This window comes from Pseudonaja textilis, chromosome 3 (genome assembly GCF_049901715.1).
Source record: "Pseudonaja textilis isolate UNSWEBS1 chromosome 3, rPseTex1.2, whole genome shotgun sequence".
Classification (NCBI taxonomy): Eukaryota; Metazoa; Chordata; class Lepidosauria; order Squamata; family Elapidae; genus Pseudonaja; species Pseudonaja textilis.
Window position 1 is genome coordinate 199,793,787 of NC_141992.1, and position 19,300 is coordinate 199,813,086.

Sequence of the window (19,300 nt, forward strand, 5' to 3'; positions counted from 1 at the left end):
TTCCAACTCTTTTTAAAAGATTATAACTAAAATACCAGAGTTTTGGCCCGTGAATATATTTGATTGGAGAATGTGATTGATGACACCCAGCCTGGGAACGTGCTCAATTGGAGAATCTGATTTATGACACACCCAGGCGGGAGAGGGGAAACAGGGTCATAGGGGACTGTAAATGACGTAGTCCAGAGTTGGCTTCATCCAGGACAGGGCCAGCGTGTGGCCTCTAATGAATCCTTGGAAGTTTTTTTGAAGTTGGGCTCGAGGATCGCGATTTAATTAGGGCAATTGCTGGAATCCTGACCTAGGAGTCAGTTGCCAAGCATCTGAATTTCAATCCCGTGACAACAGGGATGCCACAATGGTGGTAAAGTGTGAAAAATGTGAGTAAGTCACTTGTTTCACTGCCATTGTAACTTTGAACGGTCGGTAAACGAACTTGATAAGTCAAGGACTACCTATACCCAAAAAAGAGAGAGAGAGAGAGAGAGAGCTGGCATTGAGCGGTAGACAAAATTTCATGCAAAAAAATAAAAAAATCCTGTGCCTGAGTGATATTTTACCAGATTATATTGGAACTACTTTCATAACTGTACAGCATTGAGCACTTTTGCACACATCCTTCTTGATATGTAGCATCCCTAACAATTTTCACTATTTAGTCCAGGAGTCTCCAAACTTGTCAACTTTAAGACTTGGGGGACTTCAACTCCCAGAATTCTCCAGAATTCTCCAGCCAGCTATCCCCCAAGTCTTAACGTTGACAAGTTTGGAGACCTCTGATTTATTCTGAAACTTTCACCTTAGAAAAAATAACTACTAGAAGAACTAAGACTAAAATTTGCTCTAGTGATAGCGGACCGCAGAAAGAGAAGCAAAAATAGACAATGGCTCCTGTAACGCTCGTGGTATTTGAAGTAACCGTAGCATATATTTTACGGCTCGGAGAAAATAAAGAGGATTGAAGCAGCCCCTGGCTACGCTTTTCAGCTCAAGAAAAAAAGCAAAGGCCGAGTAGCTGCAAACAGAAGGCTGCTCTCCACAAGGAAGATAGTCGAATAAGAGAGCAAACTCTGGGGCTGTGAACAACCAGAAGCAGCCGACGTAGGAGATATTCTTCATCCTAAAACATAGAAGCCTAGGGCTGGAAGGGGCCTTAGAGGTCTTCTAGTCCAGCCCCCTGCTGAAGCAGGAGAACCTCATTCCATCCTGGTCAAATGGTTGTCCAGTTTTTTTTTCTTAAAAACTTCCAGCATTGCAGCGTTCACAACCTCTGGTGGCAAGCAGTTCCATTGGTTAATGGTGCTCACTTTGTCAGGAAATTCCTCCTTTCTTCTAGGTTGCTTCTCTCCTGGATGAGTTTCCATCTGTGGCTTCTTCTCCTGCCTTCTTCAGGGGCTTTGGGGAATAGCTGGACTGCCTCTTCTTTGGGGCAGCCCCTCAGATATTGGGAGTGTGCTATATGTCGCTCTTTCACATCCAGAGCCCACTTCCCTCAACCTTCGTCCTATCATTTAGCCTTCATCCCCTTCATCCTCTTGGCTGCTCTTCTTAGCCTTAGTTTCCTTCACTGGTTAGTAGTCCACTGGAAGAGCAATGAACCTGATCTCTTCGTACAACTTCACAGATGTTTATTTCAGCCGTGATGTTTCAACCACTGAAGGCCGTGGGAATATTTTGTGCAATATTTTAAATATTTTTGTGCAGTATTTAAAATCAACTCAAACAGCCTCAGTCTCTAAAAAAAAACATGGGTTGAATAAAAAAATAAAATGTAGGAAGATGAATAGAGGCAAATAGAACGTAGAAGAATCGAGTTGGGAAGGGACCTGGGAGGTCATCCAGCCCAACCCTCTTGCTTGAGCAGCAGGTGACCCCCTATATATACCATAAAGTCTCCGGCTTCCAAGGGGGTTGGACCTCGGAAAGAGACCCAAGAAAGCAATCCTGCCTACTCAGCAGGAAACCGGCGGTTGACCTCTGATGTCTAGACGGCGGGCAAGAATGCCGTGTTTATCGGTATAACCATAAAGACCAGCTATAAGTGGTAACTCCTCACCTCCAGGAAGAGAATCATGGCCTCTTGTTTTGTGGAACACAGATTAGGGATGTGTCAATTCCAAGGCTTATCAATCCCACTCACAGTTATTCCTTTCCGCTAAGCTTTGTTGGCATAAATAATGAAGTCCACAAGTCTTAAAAGTCTTTAAAGTGGCCAAGTTTGAAGTCCACAAGTCTTAAAAGTCTTTAAAGTGGCCAAGTTTGAAGTCCACAAGTCTTAAAAGTCTTAAAGTGGCCAAGTTTGAAGTCCACAAGTCTTAAAAGTCTTAAAGTGGCCAAGTTTGAAGTCCACAAGTCTTAAAAGTCTTAAAGTGGCCAAGTTTGAAGTCCACAAGTCTTAAAAGTCTTAAAGTGGCCAAGTTTGAAGTCCACAAGTCTTAAAAGTCTTAAAGTGGCCAAGTTTGAAGTCCACAAGTCTTAAAAGTCTTAAAGTGGCCAAGTTTGAAGTCCACAAGTCTTAAAAATCTTAAAGTGGCCAAGTTTGAAGTCCACAAGTCCTAAAAGTCTTAAAGTGGCCAAGTTTGAAGTCCATAAGTCTTAAAAATCTTAAAGTGGCCAAGTTTGAAGTCCACAAGTCTTAAAAGTCTTACAGTGGCCAAGTTTGAAGTCCACAAGTCTTAAAAGTCTTAAAGTGGCCAAGTTTGAAGTCCGCAAGTCTTAAAAGTCTTAAAGTGGCCAAGTTTGAAGTCCACAAGTCTTAAAAGTCTTAAAGTGGCCAAGTTTGAAGTCCACAAGTCTTAAAAGTCTTAAAGTGGCCAAGTTTGGGGACCCCTGGCATAAAAGGTTATTGCTAAGAACGGAATTGCCTCGTTTGTTTTGACCTTGAAATCCCAGCTCAATTTCAGCTCCAGGGCTTGGGAAAAAATGGGAACATTCTCACTCCGTTCCATCCATCCAAGGTACGGAACCGGGAAAGGAAAGGAAATCCTTCAGGGCAGGGAGGGGCAAATTCGGTATGACCTGTGGACTTCGACTCCCAGGATTCCTTTGTGTTTCAAATTTTGGATTAGTTTAAAATACAATACAATAAAGTGAAATGAAAAGAGAGGGTAAATAGGAGAGGAAAAAGGGAAGGGCAGAGTGGGAAAAGGACGAGGGAAAGCGGTGACTTTCCCTCCCTTTCGGTGCAGGAGAATAAAGTAATAAGACAAAACCTCAACTCCTTACTTTTTTTTTATTATAATAATATACACTAGCCATTTCTGTAACACCAAACCTATCTAATCAGCAAAACCCCAAATCAGAGTTTCTTTTGTTTTCTCTCCACCCCAAGCACAGAGTCCAGGCGCGATTTCCAAATAAAAACAAGATTAATGGTGTCCTTTTCTTTAATCAAAGCAGTCGATTTAACCCTCTCTGCTGACTCCGTCCCATTTTGTAGCCATTCACCCATTGTGGGAATTGAAGCCTCCTTCCGTTTTGGTGCAATCTTGCTCCTTCGATATGTATAACCTCTTAAATTCCATTTATTTCCGTCCCCCTCCCATCCAAGTTCCTTATCCCTTAGGCCTGAAAGATATGTCTCTGGTTTTACCTTGATAAGAATCTTCTGTGAGGATATGAAATCCTGCTCTGATATTTCTTGGTAAAAACTGGCTGCCTGCTAGCTCGGGAATTCTGGGAGTTGAAGTCCACAAGTCGTAAAGCCGTCCGGCTCTCCTTTAGGGGGAAGGGGTGGCATTTCAGTGGAAGAAATGTAGTTTCTGGATCATGGGGTGGTTTTTTTTGGCCTTATCTGGATGATAGATGGCTGGCCTTCATGAGGACTAGTCACGTGTTTGGCCGGAGCCAGGGGAGTTTCATCAGGAGGACTTTAAACTTAATCCTAGCAGGAGGGTTTGGAGAGAAACACACTGGAATAATAGTAACCGCTCTAGAAAGAAGGTGGGGAAGAGCGTTGCTTTTAACAGCCCAGTTTCAGCCGCTGAAAAGGCAGCACAGGGAGTCCTCCACTTGTAACAGTTCATTTAGTGACCGTTCGAAGTTCCAATGCAACCGACAGCCGTTTTCTACATGTACGGCCATTGCAACAACCCTGGGGTCACGCGATCAAAATTCAGGCTGTCGGCAACCGACTCATACTTACGACGGGGGTCTCAGTGACCCTTATGACAAGCAAAGTCTACCGGGAAGCCGGATTCCCTTAATGACCGGGCTACTAACTTAACCACTGCCATGATTCACTTTAACAACCGCGGGGTAGGGGGGTGGGAGGGTAGGGTGGGCTGGGCTGAAAGATCGTAACATCAAGCAAAAGCCACTGTAACCGCAGTCTCGCTTAGCGATGGAAATTTGGGGCTCAGTGGTGGCCCTAAGTCGAGGACTGGCTGCAGTGGACGAAACGTCTTACTGACTGCAGGGGTGACACAGAAATACAATTTTATCTTATTTTACCACTATCTTAAATTATTGTATTTTATTCCAACGTCATTTTAAATTGTATTTTATTCCAACGTCATTTTAAATCGTATTTTATCCAATCCCATTTTAAATGGCTTTCCCCCCCCAAATTTTAGTCATAACTAGCCGGATGCCCATTCTTCTCTACGAAACGATGTGATTGGGCTTAGTTTTGGGGGAGGAAAATAAGGGGATGAGAATTCTACCTCTGCCTACCAGCATCCATCGGTATTCATCTGGCTAGAGTCCTGTCAGTGTAAGAGAGTTGAGGGCTGTTTGGAAACTGAAAGAGTATTTGCTATGTGAGCAAGGAGGAGACAGCAAGGAGCCTGGGCGTGACTTAGCTCAACTGTTCTGTGCTAAAGCTGCTTGGTGCTGTGAAACTGAAATTCCTCCGCTTGTGTTTTGCCTTTGGAAGAGATTTCTTTTCAGGCAGGGAGGGGCAGTAGAACACCTTAGCATCAGAGCGTGTTAATAATAATAATAATAATAATAATAATAATAATAATAATAATAATAATAATAATAATAATAATATAGGAAATGCTCTAAATGCTCTGAGGGTCTTTTGGAAAAACCCTTTCTTAGTGAGCCCCTAGAAGCCAAGAGGAAAATACGAGCCAAATTTCAAATTTTGATGATCCTGGAGATTTTGTGAGGATGCCTGAGTGGTATTTCGCTTTTATATAGATAGATTTGTCTCTGGAACTCTGCACTTCGACATGACCCAAGGGCTAACTCATCCATCAATAAAGATTTTAAAAGACAGGAAAGTTTTACAACGGGCCTAACTCAAATTGAACTCTGGGAAGTCTTAAAAAAAAAAAAAAGGAAGGGCAGTTTTGAATTGCAGAAGAGATCCATTCTGCTCAAAGGGATATGTGCTCCTCCCCTCACCCTGCCTTGTATAGCGACGGGCAGAAGCCGTGCCCAGAGTGGCCAAAAGGTTGCAAGCTGAGGACTGCCAGCGCTTTCTTCGTTCGGTTGGGCTCCCCGAGGCAGGTGCACGGCCACCCCGCAAAAATGGCTCAGCCCACATCAGAAGCAAACCACGATCAGGCTATCCTCCCTGTCTTGTTCCAATATCCCCCAAGTGGGTTTATTCTTCCATTTTCCTGTTTTCCGTCTTGCATCCCAGGAATTTAAATCGGGGGTCTCCAACCTTGGCAGCTTTGAGCCTTGGCGGACTTCAAGTCCCAGAAGCTGGCTGGAGAATTCTGGGACTTGAAGTCCGCCAAGGCTCAAAGCTGCCAAGGTTGGAGAGCCCTGATTTTAAAGCATTGCTTTCCATTCTACCCTTCGCTGCCGTCACTAACATTCCTAAATATTCTTTCGCCTGTTTTTCGCTGCTACCCCAAATCATTTCATCGCTTTTCTCTTCCTGAACCCCACCTACTTTCACTCTCTCTCTCTTTTTTTTTCTTCTTCCAGGTCTGTCTTTTGCCAAAAAACCACCACCCACTCCCGGCTGACTGGACATGCGGAGCCTGTGACCGTCCTTGTATCGGTCTCTGGATCTCTCGGTCTTTTGTCATTAACAATCCCATCTGTCATCTTTCTAGATTTACCTCCGTTCCCTGGCGATGGGTACGCATGAACGCACTTCAATATCTGAAACAAAGGGCCTTTTTCTGGGCAGCTTCTCGCCCGTCAACTTTTCCCCGTTCGTTCATTTGCCCAAAACCACCCCTGTTCTGCATTCTTGTCTTCGTCTGGTCTAACCAGTCGTTTTACTCAGTGAAACGATTCCCACCCTCAAGGTCCTGTTCGCTTATAAGGTGGCACAATCTTACCCCGTTTTTGAAAAACCCGCTTACTCGAGGATTTCTCGTTTCCTATGCATCCAGCATAGATATGGAGTCTCTTGAGTGCACTGATTATGTTACCTCGTTGGGTCATGAAACGTCTGCAGGTAGAAGGGAGCTCAGAGAGCGCCCAGGATGAGGGAGAGAGGGAGAAAGAAGGGAGGAAGGAAAGGAGAGAGGAAGGGAGGGAGGAAAGGAGGAAGAAAGCAAAGATGGGAAGAAGGAAAGGAGAGAGGAAGGGAGGGAGAGAGGAAGGAACGGAGGGAAAGGAGGGAGGGAGGAAGAAAGCAAAGATGGGAGGAAGGAAAGGAGGGAGGGAGGGAGGAAGCAAAGATGGGAGGAAGGAAAGGAGAGAAAGGAAAGGAGAGGAAGGAACGGAGAGGAAGGGAAGGAGGAAGGAAGGAAGAAAGCAAAGATGGGAAGAAGAAAAGGAGAGAGGAAGGGAGGGAGGAAGGAAGGAAGAAAGCAAAGATGGGAGGAAGGAAAGGAGAGGAAGGAAAGGAGAGGAAGGAACGGAGGGAAGTGAGGGAGGGAGGAAGAAAGCAAAGATGGGAGGAAGGAAAGGAGAGGAAGGAAAGGAGGGAGGGAGGGAGGAAGGAAAGATGGGAGGAAGGAACAGAGGGAAGGAACGGAGGGAGGAAGAAAGCAAAGATGGGAGGAAGGAAAGGAGAGAGGAAGGAACGGAGGGAAGGGAGGGAGGGAGGAAGAAAGCAAAGATGGGAGGAAGGAAAGGAGGAGGGAGGGAGGAAGCAAAGATGGGAGGAAGGAAAGGAGAGAAAGGAAAGGAGAGGAAGGAACGGAGAGGAAGGGAAGGAGGAAGGAAGGAAGAAAGCAAAGATGGGAAGAGAAAAAGGAGAGAGGAAGGGAGGGAGGAAGGAAGGAAGAAAGCAAAGATGGGAGGAAGGAAAGGAGAGGAAGGAAAGGAGAGGAAGGAACGGAGGGAAGTGAGGGAGGGAGGAAGAAAGCAAAGATGGAAGGAAGGAAAGGAGAGGAAGGAAAGGAGGAGGGAGGGAGGAGGAAGGAAAGATGGGAGGAAGGAACAGAGGGAAGGAAAGGAGGGAGGAAGAAAGCAAGATGGGAGGAAGGAAAGGAGAGGAAGGAGAGAGGAAGGAACGGAGGGAAGGGAGGGAGGAAGGAAGGAAGAAAGCAAAGATGGGAAGAAGGAAAGGAGAGAGGAAGGGAGGGAGGAAGGAAGGAAGAAAGCAAAGATGGGAGGAAGGAAAGGAGAGGAAGGAAAGGAGAGAGGAAGGAAAGAAGGGAGGGAGGAAGAAAGCAAAGATGGGAGGAAGGAAAGGAGGGAGGGAGGGAGGAAGCAAAGATGGGAGGAAGGAAAGGAGAGAAAGGAAAGGAGAGGAAGGAACGGAGAGGAAGGGAGAGAAGGAAGGAAAGAAAGCAAAGATGGGAAGAAGAAAAGGAGAGAGGAAGGGGAGGGAGGAAGGAAGGAAGAAAGCAAAGATGGGAGGAAGGAAAGGAGAGGAAGGAAAGGAGAGGAAGGAACGGAGGGAAGTGAGGGAGGGAGGAAGAAAGCAAAGATGGGAGGAAGGAAAGGAGAGGAAGGGAAAGGAGGGAGGGAGGGAGGAAGGAAAGATGGGAGGAAGGAACAGAGGGAAGGAACGGAGGGAGGAAGAAAGCAAAGATGGGAGGAAGGAAAGGAGAGAGGAAGGAACGGAGGGAAGGGAGGGAGGAGGAAGAAAGCAAAGATGGGAGGAAGGAAAGGAGGGAGGGAGGGAGGAAGCAAAGATGGGAGGAAGGAAAGGAGAGAAAGGAAAGGAGAGGAAGGAACGGAGAGGAAGGGAAGGAGGAAGGAAGGAAGAAAGCAAAGATGGGAAGAAGAAAAGGAGAGAGGAAGGGAGGGAGGAAGGAAGGAAGAAAGCAAAGATGGAAGGAAGGAAAGGAGAGGAAGGAGAGAGGAAGGAACGGAGGGAAGGGAGAGAGGGAGGAAGAAAGCAAAGATGGAAAGAAGGAAGGAGAGGAAGGGAGGGAGGAAGGAAGGAAGAAAGCAAAGATGGGAGGAAGGAACAGAGGGAAGGAAAGGAGGGAGGAAGAAAGCAAAGATGGGAGGAAGGAAAGGAGAGGAAGGAGAGAGGAAGGAACGGAGGGAAGGGAGGGAGGAAGGAAGGAAGAAAGCAAAGATGGGAAGAAGGAAAGGAGAGAGGAAGGGAGGGAGGAAGGAAGGAAGAAAGCAAAGATGGGAGGAAGGAAAGGAGAGGAAGGAAAGGAGAGAGGAAGGAAAGAAGGGAGGGAGGGAGGAAGGAAGAAAGCAAAGATGGGAGGAAGGAAAGAAGAGAGGAAGGAACGGAGGGAAGGGAGAGAGGGAGGAAGAAAGCAAAGATGGAAAGAAGGAAATGGTCATAAAAAATACCAGTAGGAAACAGACAGTAACACAAACAAAACTTCTTACTTTAAGATCGGAGGTTTATTGTTTCTCATAATTTGGAACATAAGAAATGAAAAGATATAAGAGTCATAATAGCAGTAATACACTTACATTAATAAGCCATTGCAGTGGGGCCCAGTGACATATAGCGGGTCCTGCAAGGACTGCCATGAATCAAAGCGCCCCGAGCGGATCTCCAGCCCCGTCCTTCATCCTTTTCTTCCAAACACCTGTGTACATTACTTTCAGTTCCTCATTCCCACAGTTTCATTCTTCCTGTTTTAAACTTGTCCATCCAAGGGCATACTTTGCAAAAAAATATGTTTTCATAGTTAGCAACCGCTCAGCAGAATTACAAATAGTTCTGGTATATTTTGAAACCATCCTAGCTGAAAACTTTGGTTCGTCTCTCTTTCTTCTGGGGCCTGCTATCATTCCTAGGACTTACTGCATCTAATAGATCAATAAGCTACATCTTTGATTCTTACAGAAAGGAGAGGAAGGAAAGGAGGGAGGAAGGAAGGAAGCAAAGATGGGAGGAAGGAACGGAGGGAAGGCGGGAGGGAGGAAGAAAGGAAAAATGGGAGGAAGGAAAGAGGAAGGAACGGAGGGACTGAAGTAGAGGAAGGAAAGGAGAGAGGAAGGGAGGAAGAAAGGCAAGATGGGAGGAAGGAAAGAAGAGAGGAAGGAAAAGAGGGAGGGAGGAAGGATGGGAGGAAGGGAAGGAGGAAGGGAGAGAGGAACTGAGGTAGAGGAAGAAAAAAAGGGAAGGAAGAAGGAAGGAGGAAAGGAAGAAATGAACGTTGGTTTCCTCTTTCAGAAATGGAGGCGAGCATCTTGTATGCTGGCTAGGCTCACCCAACATCCGGTCTGGCTGACATGGGGTAGAGTAGCCTGCTCATCCACACATTGTCTTAGCCTCTGGCGTCAATCTTGCCATCCTATATGTATCACCAGACAACTGGCATAAGTAAAACACCAAGGTGTAACTGGGTTCGATTGTTCTGTGAACATGGCAGCTCGGTCCTGTTAGCCGCAGTTCAGCGTGTTGTGTGAACCCAGCCACCGTGTCCCGCCTTTGGTGTCGGAACTTAGCTTACTATTCAAGACGGTGCCATAATGGTCTTTCTATATTAGGAGACACCCACACGCAAACACCGTATAAACCATGATAGCTGTCTTTAATATATATATATATATATATATATATATATATATATTAAACACAAACTTAAACACAAAACATGCAACATTAAATAAAATCTTCTTTCCATTGTACAGTGTGTCGGTTGGTACATATCTCTAGTGCACGATATCAACAGTCATTCCCTCCTAATTTTATATTAAAATTCATAAAGTGTAAGACTACCATCTGCATAATATCATATTATTATCAAATCATCGTTAGACTGTAATTGCAAATTCGCACCATCCTTTTCGAGCAAATCCCAGCTGTTACAAAACCTAGTTCATAGTGTCATTCATTTCACAATAGTCTATTATAACATATCATTACACTGTATTATCTTAACTATTACGTTATATATATATATCTTTGAAGGCCATAAAGACTCTGTCCATCCCCTGGGGTGACAGATTGTTCCCTTCCGTAGTGTTATGTCTACAAAGATTATAGACTTCCTGGTCCTGTTGCTTCTGGTGAAGGACTTTTATTATTATTTTTTAATCTTGGAAAGAAAAAACCATGGACTCACAAGGCTGGAAGGGGTCGTCGGAGGTCCTTTACTGTCAAGCAAAGGGAAAAAGAATAACACGGGGGGGTCCCCGACTTACAGTGGTTCATTTAGTGGCCACTGGAAGCCACAACCGCACTGAAAAAAGCGACTCAAACCGCTTTTCACCCTTAAGACCATCCCTGCCATCACGGGATCTAAATTCAGATGCTTGGCCACTGTGGTTCATATTTATGACGGCTGCTGTGTCCCAAGGGCCACGGGGTTGACCTTGGAGGCCTTCTGACAAGAAAAGCCGGGGAAGCGATTCACCCAACGACTGGGTTCCTCACTTAACGACCGCAGTGATTCAGGGAGCGACATTGGCAAGAGAGGTGGGACAATGGGGCAAAACTCACTTAACACATTTCTTGAGTAGCCACTCAACTTTCTCACTGAGCAACGGGAATTTAGGCTCCACTGGGACTGTAAGTCAAGGACTACCTGTATTCAGAAGAGTGACTCAGGATTATGGAATGCCGAACCCCGATGTTCCCACGGGCAGAATCTGGTAGTGTCCCCACCTTTGCTTGCAGGATTTTGGGGGTACCTGCTGCCCATTGAGGAAGCCACAAAGTGTTGTGGTTCGCCGGCAGCCGGTGCAGACCGCAGCAGAATCGGACTGTGGGGAAGAGAGGGGACCAGTCAGGGAGTGTGGCGAGGACTCGGATGAGGGTCCTGCGCCCGATGCAGAAGTGGGTCCCGCACCATCTGGGAGTGGGGTGCCGCCTTCGGAGTCTGGCAGCAGCGAGGCAGAGGACCCAGGGGAGCCTGTTCCCAGTGTGCAGAGCTGCTAGAAGGCGAGGGCAGCTGAGACAAAAGGGGCGACTCGGGAGTAAGGCTGGGAGGTGACGGCCCCTCCCATGAGGGATCAAAGTCAGGCCAAGGCGATGAAACCTTTGCAGGAAGCAAAGTCGTTCGATTGGTTCCGAGACCTCCTTGAAGCTCTGTGTACTTCGGTTGGTTCCTTTTCTAGTTCATTGGATGCTTCTGTTTTTGGCAGCACTTCACAGAACTGAAAGGTGGGTGCTTATCTCAGGGGACTGTTTTGAGATGAATTCCGGCTGGGAATGCAAACAATTCCCAGCGTTGCAATAAATTAAATCCTGTTTTTAAAATAAGTGTGTGGGTAATTACGGTTTACGAAGCCTGCGTCAGAACACAAAGGGTCGGCCTCCAACCTTGGCCACTTTAAGACTGGTGGACTTCAACTCCCAGAATTCCCCAGCCTTAAAGTGGCCAAGGTTGGAGGCCCTGCCTTAATGGACCAAATTGCAAGTTTTTGTGACCTCTGGGCTCCCCCGCTGCTACTCCTCCACACCCTCCTGGGCCGTTCCTTCCTTGGCAAAACGCCTTCGTTTGTTGGGGGCACAACAGGCCGTGGTGCCTGTGAGATCAGGCCTTTGGACTGTTTGTTCAGTTTCTCACCTGAATGCAGGTTAAGCTCTTGGCTTCCTTCCCTGTCAAGGTTGGCATTCCCTCTGTGAGTCCTCGGCTGACTCCACCCAAACCCGGAGCTCCGTGAGAGTTTCGGCCAAGCCTGGTACCGGGCGCTGATGGCGGCTCCTTGCAATGCGGGGTGGCCTTGAGGAGGCCTCTGAGTCAAGGTCAGGGGTGGGCAAATAGGTGAAAGTTTGGTTTGGGCTTTAACAAAATAATAAGAGTTGGAAGGGACCTTGGAGGTCTTCTAGTCCAACCCCCTGCTCTGGCAGGAAACCCTATACACCATTTCACACAAACAGCATCCAGCCTTGAAAACCTCTGTTGATGGAGCACTTCTGGTGGCAAGCTGTCCCACTGGATAATTGTTCCAACAGTTAGGAAGTTTCTCCTTATTTCCAGGTTGAATTTCTCCTTGTTCAGTTTCCATCCATTGTTCCTTATCTGACCTTCGGGTGCTTTAGAAAATAGCTTGACCCTCTCCTCAAATATTGGAATATTTGACCCCCTCAAGTATCCTAAGGCTGCTCTCCTGTCTCCCTTGGTCCTTCTCTTCCCTAGACTAGCCAGGCCCAGTTCCTGCAACCGTCCGTCGTATGTTTGAGCCTCCAGTCCCCTCATCATCCTGGTTGTTTTTCTGTGTGCTTTTTCTAGAATCTCAACATCTTTTTTATAGTGTGGTGACCAAAACTGGATGCAGGACTCTAGCTGTGGCCTTACTCAGGCTTTATAAAAGTGGTATTAACACTTCCCGTGATCTTAACAGATAACAGAGAATCAGAGTTGGAAGGGACCTTGTAGGTCATCTAGTCCAACCCCTCACCCAAGCAGGAGACCCTACACAAATTTCTGACAGAGGGCATCCCAGTCTCTTCTTGAAAGCCTCCAGGGATGATGAAGCTCTCACAACTTCTGGAGGCAACTCCTGTTCCAGGGGTGGATTGTTTTCTCACGGTCAGAAAGTTTCTCCTTATTTCCAGGTCGAATCTCTCCAATCTCGATTCCATCCCTACCTCCTACCCCCCCTAATTGTTCGTCTTCTTGTGCCCTACAAGTCGGGATCTGGAGAGGAATTGCCCTGTCTAGATTGGACCTGAACAGGCTGGGTGTATTTTTGGCATCCTTGGGGCCAACACCTGCCCCCCCACCCCACCTGGCCCTGCCCCGGATCCTGGCCTGAGAGAGGTATTTCTCTTTTTACAGTTCACCAGCTCCTTCAGACCGGCATCGACCCCAATCTGAGCAACGAGGATGGACTGACCGCATTGCACCAGGTGAGCCCTCGGGCTTCTGTCCGGCTACCCTCCGTTCTCTCCCTTCCTGAGCCAGGTGTCAGGTGCTTCACAGGTGCAGGCACCTCCCCCCCCATCCCCAACACACACACACATGAGCTCTCACAGCATCCCAGGGGCTCCTCCCTTGCTGGTGGCATCGCTGTCCTCCCGACGCAGGTAAGCAGAGCTCCCTCCCACCTGGGGCCAGCCAGAGGAGGAATGGCGGGCCTTGAGATCCAGAGGGCACCTGATGGGGGAGGCTGCATCCTAAGCTACCTTCAGGGCCCTGTGTGTGTGTGTGGTGTGTCAGGAAGGCGATGCAAGAGGAGGCCTCTCTTAACAAGTGTCTTGTGGACCTTTGGGGCTCTTTGGTGGCCCTAAGTCACCCCTTCCCGGAGGCTGGGTCCCCCTTGGGGCCTCTAGGCGTGGAGCTCTCCTCCCTTGACCGTCCCTTTCCCTTCCTTCTTCCTCTCCTTCGCTTTTCATGGCTTCATTCGTTCGTTCACTCCTTCACTCAGCAGCGCGACGTCCCTGAGATGGGAGCTTCATCTCTTCCCCCTTTGCTCCTTCTCTGGCAGCTTGTCCAACCCTTTTGGCAGCGCTGCCGTTGTGTTGAGTAAACACGCCAAGTGGCGCCCAGGGTAAAGTCCCAGGATCCAGAAGGGCCCAGTTCCCTCTTTTTCCTCCCTGCCCTTTTCCCGAGACCGTAGAGGTGACAGGTGATCCACGCAGCCGAGCCCACAAAGTCACACTCCGGCCTGTGCTTAAAAATGAGCTTCGCCCTGGGGTTGTTTTTGGCTGACTTGGCTTGCGGCCGTTGTTAAACGAATCCCTGCTCCTGGTTAAGTTAGCCCCACGGCTGTTCAGTGGGTCTGGAGTCCCCCGTTGACTTGGCTTGTTCGAAGGTCACGAAAGGAGGGGCGGGGTGGGGAATCGTGATGATTTGGGGCCACGGCGACCGTTATAAATAACTTGGAATGGTCACTAAACCAGAGGTCTCCAGACTTGGCCGCTTAAAGGACTGGTGGACTTCAACTCCGAGAATTCTGGGAGTTGAGGTCCACCAGCCTTAAAGCGGCCACGTTTGGAGACCCCTGATTTAAGTAGAAAAAGGTTCCAGCTGAAAATATACCATGAATAGCACAGAGATGCAGGGTAGCTCTTTCTTTCTTTCTTTCTTTCTTTCTTTCTTTCTTTCTTTCTTTCTTTCTTTCTTTCTTAATCTTTCTTTCCTTCCTTCCTTCCTTCCTTCCTTCCTTCCTTCCTTCCTTCCTTCCATCCATCATCTTCTCTCCCTCCCTCTTTCTTTCTTCCTTCCTTCCTTCCTTCCATCCATCCTCCCTCCCTCCCTCCCTCCCTCTTTCTTTCTTTCTTTCTTTCTTTTCTTTCTTTCCTTCCTTCCTTCCTTCCTTCCTTCCTTCCTTCCTTCTTTCTTTCTTTCTTTCTTTCTTTCTTTCTTTCTTTCTTCCTTCCTTCCTTCCTTCCTTCCTTCCTTCCTCCCTCCCTCCCTCCCTCCCTCCCTCTTCTCTCTCTCTCTCTCTCTCTTTCTTTCTTTCTTTCTTTCTTTCTTTCTTTCTTTCTTTCTTTCTTTCTTTCTTTTCTTTCTTTCTTCCTTCCTTCCTTCCTTCCTTCCTTCCTTCCTTCCTTCTTTCTTTCTTTCTTTCTTTCTCTTTCTTCCTTCCTTTCTTTCTTCCTTCCTTCCTTCCTTCCTTCCATCCATCCTTCCTCCCTCCCTCCCTCTCCCTCTTTCTTTTCTTTCTTTCTTTCTTTCTTTCATTCTTTCTTTTTTCCTTCCTTCCTTCCTTCCTTACTTCCTTCCTTCCTTCCTTCCTTCCTTCTTTCTTTCTTTCTTTCTTCCTTCCTTCCTTCCTTCCTTCCATCCTCCCTCCTCCCTCCCTCTTTCTTTCTTTCTTTCTTTCTTTCTTTCTTTTCTTTTCCTTTCTTTCTTTCTTTCTTTCTTTCTCTTAAAAGGAAGAAGAAGAAAAAGAAAGAGGGAGAGATGGGAGAAAGAGGGAAGGGAAAGGCATGTGAATGAGAGATGGATGGATGGATGGATGAATAGATGGGTGGAATAGAGGGAGGGAGGGGGGAGGGAGGGAAAGAAAAAAGAGGAAGGAAGGACCACAAACCCCGGCCCTGGACGCAGCTTGAGAGGATGCTTTGAAACAGCACAGCAATCCAAGGGCCGGAGGGGAACCCAGAGGTCATATAGTCCAACCTGGCTCCAAGAGCTCTGTTAAAGTGAGTTTCTAATCTTTTGACCCACCCACTCACATGACCACCGAGCCATGCTCAGCCAGGTTTGGGGACACTCCCCCCCGCACACACTAAACGTGGTCCGTCCAGGACTTCCTGCTACGGGAAACCACCAAGATGGATCCGTGGGAAGAAGCTTGCGGGGGAGGGGGGGCTTTCTCCTTCCAGCTATTGGAGACCCCCCAGTCCAAGCCAAGGGACAACGCCCCCGGAGGGGAGAAGTGGGGCCTTCCGGAGCCGCCCCCCCCCGCCCCCCCCTTCATGTACCTCTCCCCTTCCCAGTGCTGCATCGACGACTACGGGGTGATGGTGGAGCTGCTGCTGGACGCCGGGGCCGATGTGAACGCCTGCGACAGCGAACTCTGGACTCCGCTGCACGCAGCCGCCACCTGCGGGCACCTGCTCTTGGTGGAGCTGCTCATCCAGAGGTACGAGGAGCGGCTCCTTGGAAGGCGGGGCGGAGCACGCGGGGGGGCGGGTGGTCTTTGAGGGTCTCCGCTAGCCGTGGGGGTGGGTGGGTGGGGAAGCAGGCCAGAGGGCCCTCGTGCTGGGCTACGTGGGAGAGCCAGGAATACGTTGGTGGCTTAGGGGTCATTCCGGCCATTGGGTGGATTTTGTAAATAATATAAACCTCGTAGATAGTTTGTTCTTCAGCCACCGAAGCAATTCCTCTCCTCTCCCACCTTCAGGAAATATTGTATGTTTCTATCCCGCCTTTATTGTCTTTGTGAATAACTCAAGCCGGCAAACCTATCCAGCCTTCCTCCCTTTTCCTACTTTCCCCGCAACAACAACCCTGTGAGGTGAGGTGAAGGAGGGCGACTGGCGCCAGCTCACCCGTCTGGCTTTCGGGGCTAAGGTGGGACTAGAACTCACAAACTCTTGGTAATTGACCCCAAGTCATCGCCCAGCCCGCTTTCATGGCTAGGCAGACTAGAACTCGCCACCTTCTGGCAATTGGCCCATACTCACCTAGCTGGCTGTCACGCCTAAGGTGGGAGTAGAACTCACCAACTTCCGTCGTGGAGCCTGATGCTGGCTTAACCCCTAGGCCAAACCGGCTCCGTTGTTGAGATAAGGGCACCCCTTGTCAAGCCTTCCTTTTAAGACTTGGAGGTGGGCACTGGGGGTGGGTGAGGTGCGCGTGGAGCTTCTGGTGTCTTCCTCTTGAGCGTGTAATCTGTCCATCGACGTGCCCCCAACCCTGGCATTAACTCTCAGAAGGAGACACCTACCCCCCAGCCTTTCCCCCAGGGCTTATCGGTCTTATTCACCCAGGCGGTAGGATTTGTGGTCTTCACTCTTCAAGGACTGTGCACATGGTCATGAAGGATTATGCGTGTCACATCCCATCCCCAAATCTGAGTTTGGGCAGGAAACACAGTATACCCTCCCACTGGGCCCACCCGAACCCACCCACCCCGAACCCCATAGGCCAGAACCCCATAGGCCACCCAGGGGCCTTTGGGGTTTGGTCAGTCTGTCGTTGGTCCGGGGCCCTGCTAGCCAGATGTGGGCTAGCCAGCCTTGGTCACTGCCACTGGGACCTACTATATCCGCCCGCCTGGTTGTCAGAGTGTTTGCAGTGGGACTACTATTCTGAGACAACCCAGGAGCAAAACACAGCACACACAGAGGCTTTTTTGTCTTTTAACAGTGGTTTATATACAAGACTACTATATACGTACATATACGTGGTAGGCAAATACCTGGCAAGCAATCAGTCTTTATTACTCTGCACAGAGAACTACAATGGAGACAGAACAGGAGGAGAGAGAAAAATGCCCTCTCATGGCCACCCTTATATAGACAGCTTCTTAAAACGGCAATAACCCTGTGGGACCCATCCTCAAGCCTTAAAGTGGCAATGTCCCTTGCTGACTCATCCTCATTGCATCATATAATATAAAAAAAAAAAAAAAAAAAAAAAAAAAAAAAAAAAAAAAAAAAAAAAAAAAAAAAAAAAAAAAAAAAAAAAAAAAAAAAAAAAAAAAAAAAAAAAAAAAAAAAAAAAAAAAAAAAAAAAAAAAAAAAAAAAAAAAAAAAAAAAATAATATAGCGTTTACAGCATATAATATAATATAATATATAATATAATACTGTGTTGTGACTCCGGGATTTGAATCTGGTCCGTCAGCAGATGGGAGCTCGAGTGAAGAAGATCTGGCACTGAGATTCGAACCTGCATTATTAAGTGATTTTGAAGGTAGCCAGGATGAGGAAGTAGACTTAGCTATGAGAGATGAACCTAATTTATTGAAGGCGTCGGAGTCCTCTCCCTCCTCCGAATCTCCCTCTCTAATTACGCAGCAGCCGGGAACAGATAATCAGGAAAACGTGCGAGAGGTTTCAAGTGAGGAGGAGGACTTTGAGGGATCCTGGCTTGACGTGAGAAATAGACGGAGATTGAGACGTCAATCTCAATTGGGAAAGAAGCGTCAAGCCAGTGATTAATGAGACTGACACGCCCTCTTTAGGGGATAAAAGGAAACGGATCGGCTTGAGAAATTTGCCAGAAGCAAAGTGTCTTGTTGGAGCGAAAGTACTGTGAAGAGTATCTGAGGCATTGTGATTTATAGGCACTTCAGGATTGCCAAGCAGATTTCAGAACTACTGCTGAGGACTGGAAAAAACCTCAGCAGTTCTCTTGGTTGGGGTTTGTTTTTGGTTGCTTCTATTTTTGGAACTTTAGAATTTTGATTGCTCACCTGTGGATACAGGTGAGACATAACAATACTGTATATAATATAACATATAATAGCCTTACAGCAGCCGGTCAGCTATTAAATCGTCAATACCTTAACGCTGGTGGTCTCCCCCAGCACCAGTCGGGCTCCCAGTTCCGCCAGCGAGGACCCTGCTCTGCGTCCCTCACTGGCGGGGCATCTTGGGGGCTGGCCACGGGTAAAAGTGTGAGCCGCGGAGATTCCCGTGGCTTTTCTCCTAAGTGGCTGCGAGGAAGAGGGGGCCAGTGGTCTTCAGGCATGGGGGGCAAGGGGGGGAAGATCCTGGAGGAAGGAAGGGGCAGCCTTATGGTGTTACAGTAGCCCATGGCAGGTAGTCCCAGTTCATTTAGTGACCGTTGAAACTTACGACGGCACTTAGGACTGTTGCAGCCTCCCCATGCTGGACACATCATCAAAATTCGGACGCTTAGCAATGAGTCTCTTATTTACGACGGTCACAGCCTCCCGAGGTCGCACAGTCCCCTTTTGCGTCCTTCCAACAAGCCAAGTCCATGGGGGAAGCCCGGATTCGCTTAACGACTGCGTTACTAACTGAACAAGTACAGTGATGCACCTTAGCCACCGTGGGCCAAGACTCACGTAACCCCCTGTCTCGTTGAGCGACAGAAGGGTTGGGCTCCGTGGCGGTCATAAGTCGAGGTCTGCCTGTATTGCGTTATGTTAAGATTGCAAAGGTGCAGGTTTGCGATCTTTGTTGCGATGTTTCCATCGCAATCTTTACTGCAAGGGGGTCCAACCGTGGCCCCTGTAAGACTGGTGGGCTTCCACTCCCGGAATGAGGTGATCAGACCTCTTCACGCCCTTATTCTCCACACGGGTACACCACAAGGATGCTGTTGAGTCCCTTACGCTGTACTCTTTACGGGCAGGACTGCATTCCCACGCACGCTGGTAATACTATTGCTAAATTTGCAGATGATACAACGGTGGTGGGACTTATCTCAGAGGGGGGGATGAGTCTGCCTACGGAGATGAGGTGGACCAACAATGGTTGCTTTCGTGGTGTGGAGACAATAACTCGGTCCTCAACCCCAATAAGACCAAGGAGCTTATAGTGGACTATATAGAAGGAACAGATCAGACCTCCAGCCCTTGCTTATCAACGGAGACCGAGGGGAGCAAGTGGCCAGTTTTAAGTTTCTGGGTGTTACCCTAAAAGAGGACCTGACCTGGGGGGCTCCCATTGCAGCCCTGGTCAAAAGGGCCCAGC

At 48.1% G+C, this 19,300-nt stretch overlaps 1 protein-coding gene across 6 annotated transcripts in view; it reads left to right on the forward strand.

Annotated features, from left to right (window-relative positions):
• PPP1R16A (protein phosphatase 1 regulatory subunit 16A) overlaps window positions 1-19,300 on the forward strand; it is a 45,791-nt gene that overhangs the window by 18,114 nt on the left and 8,377 nt on the right. For all 6 annotated transcript variants that reach the window (XM_087931874.1, XM_087931873.1, XM_087931869.1 and 3 more), the window contains exons 3-4: window positions 13,017-13,087; window positions 15,626-15,771. In XM_087931874.1, coding sequence (XP_087788000.1) covers window positions 13,017-13,087; window positions 15,626-15,771 — 217 coding nt within the window. The remainder of the gene's footprint in view (window positions 1-13,016; window positions 13,088-15,625; window positions 15,772-19,300) is intronic.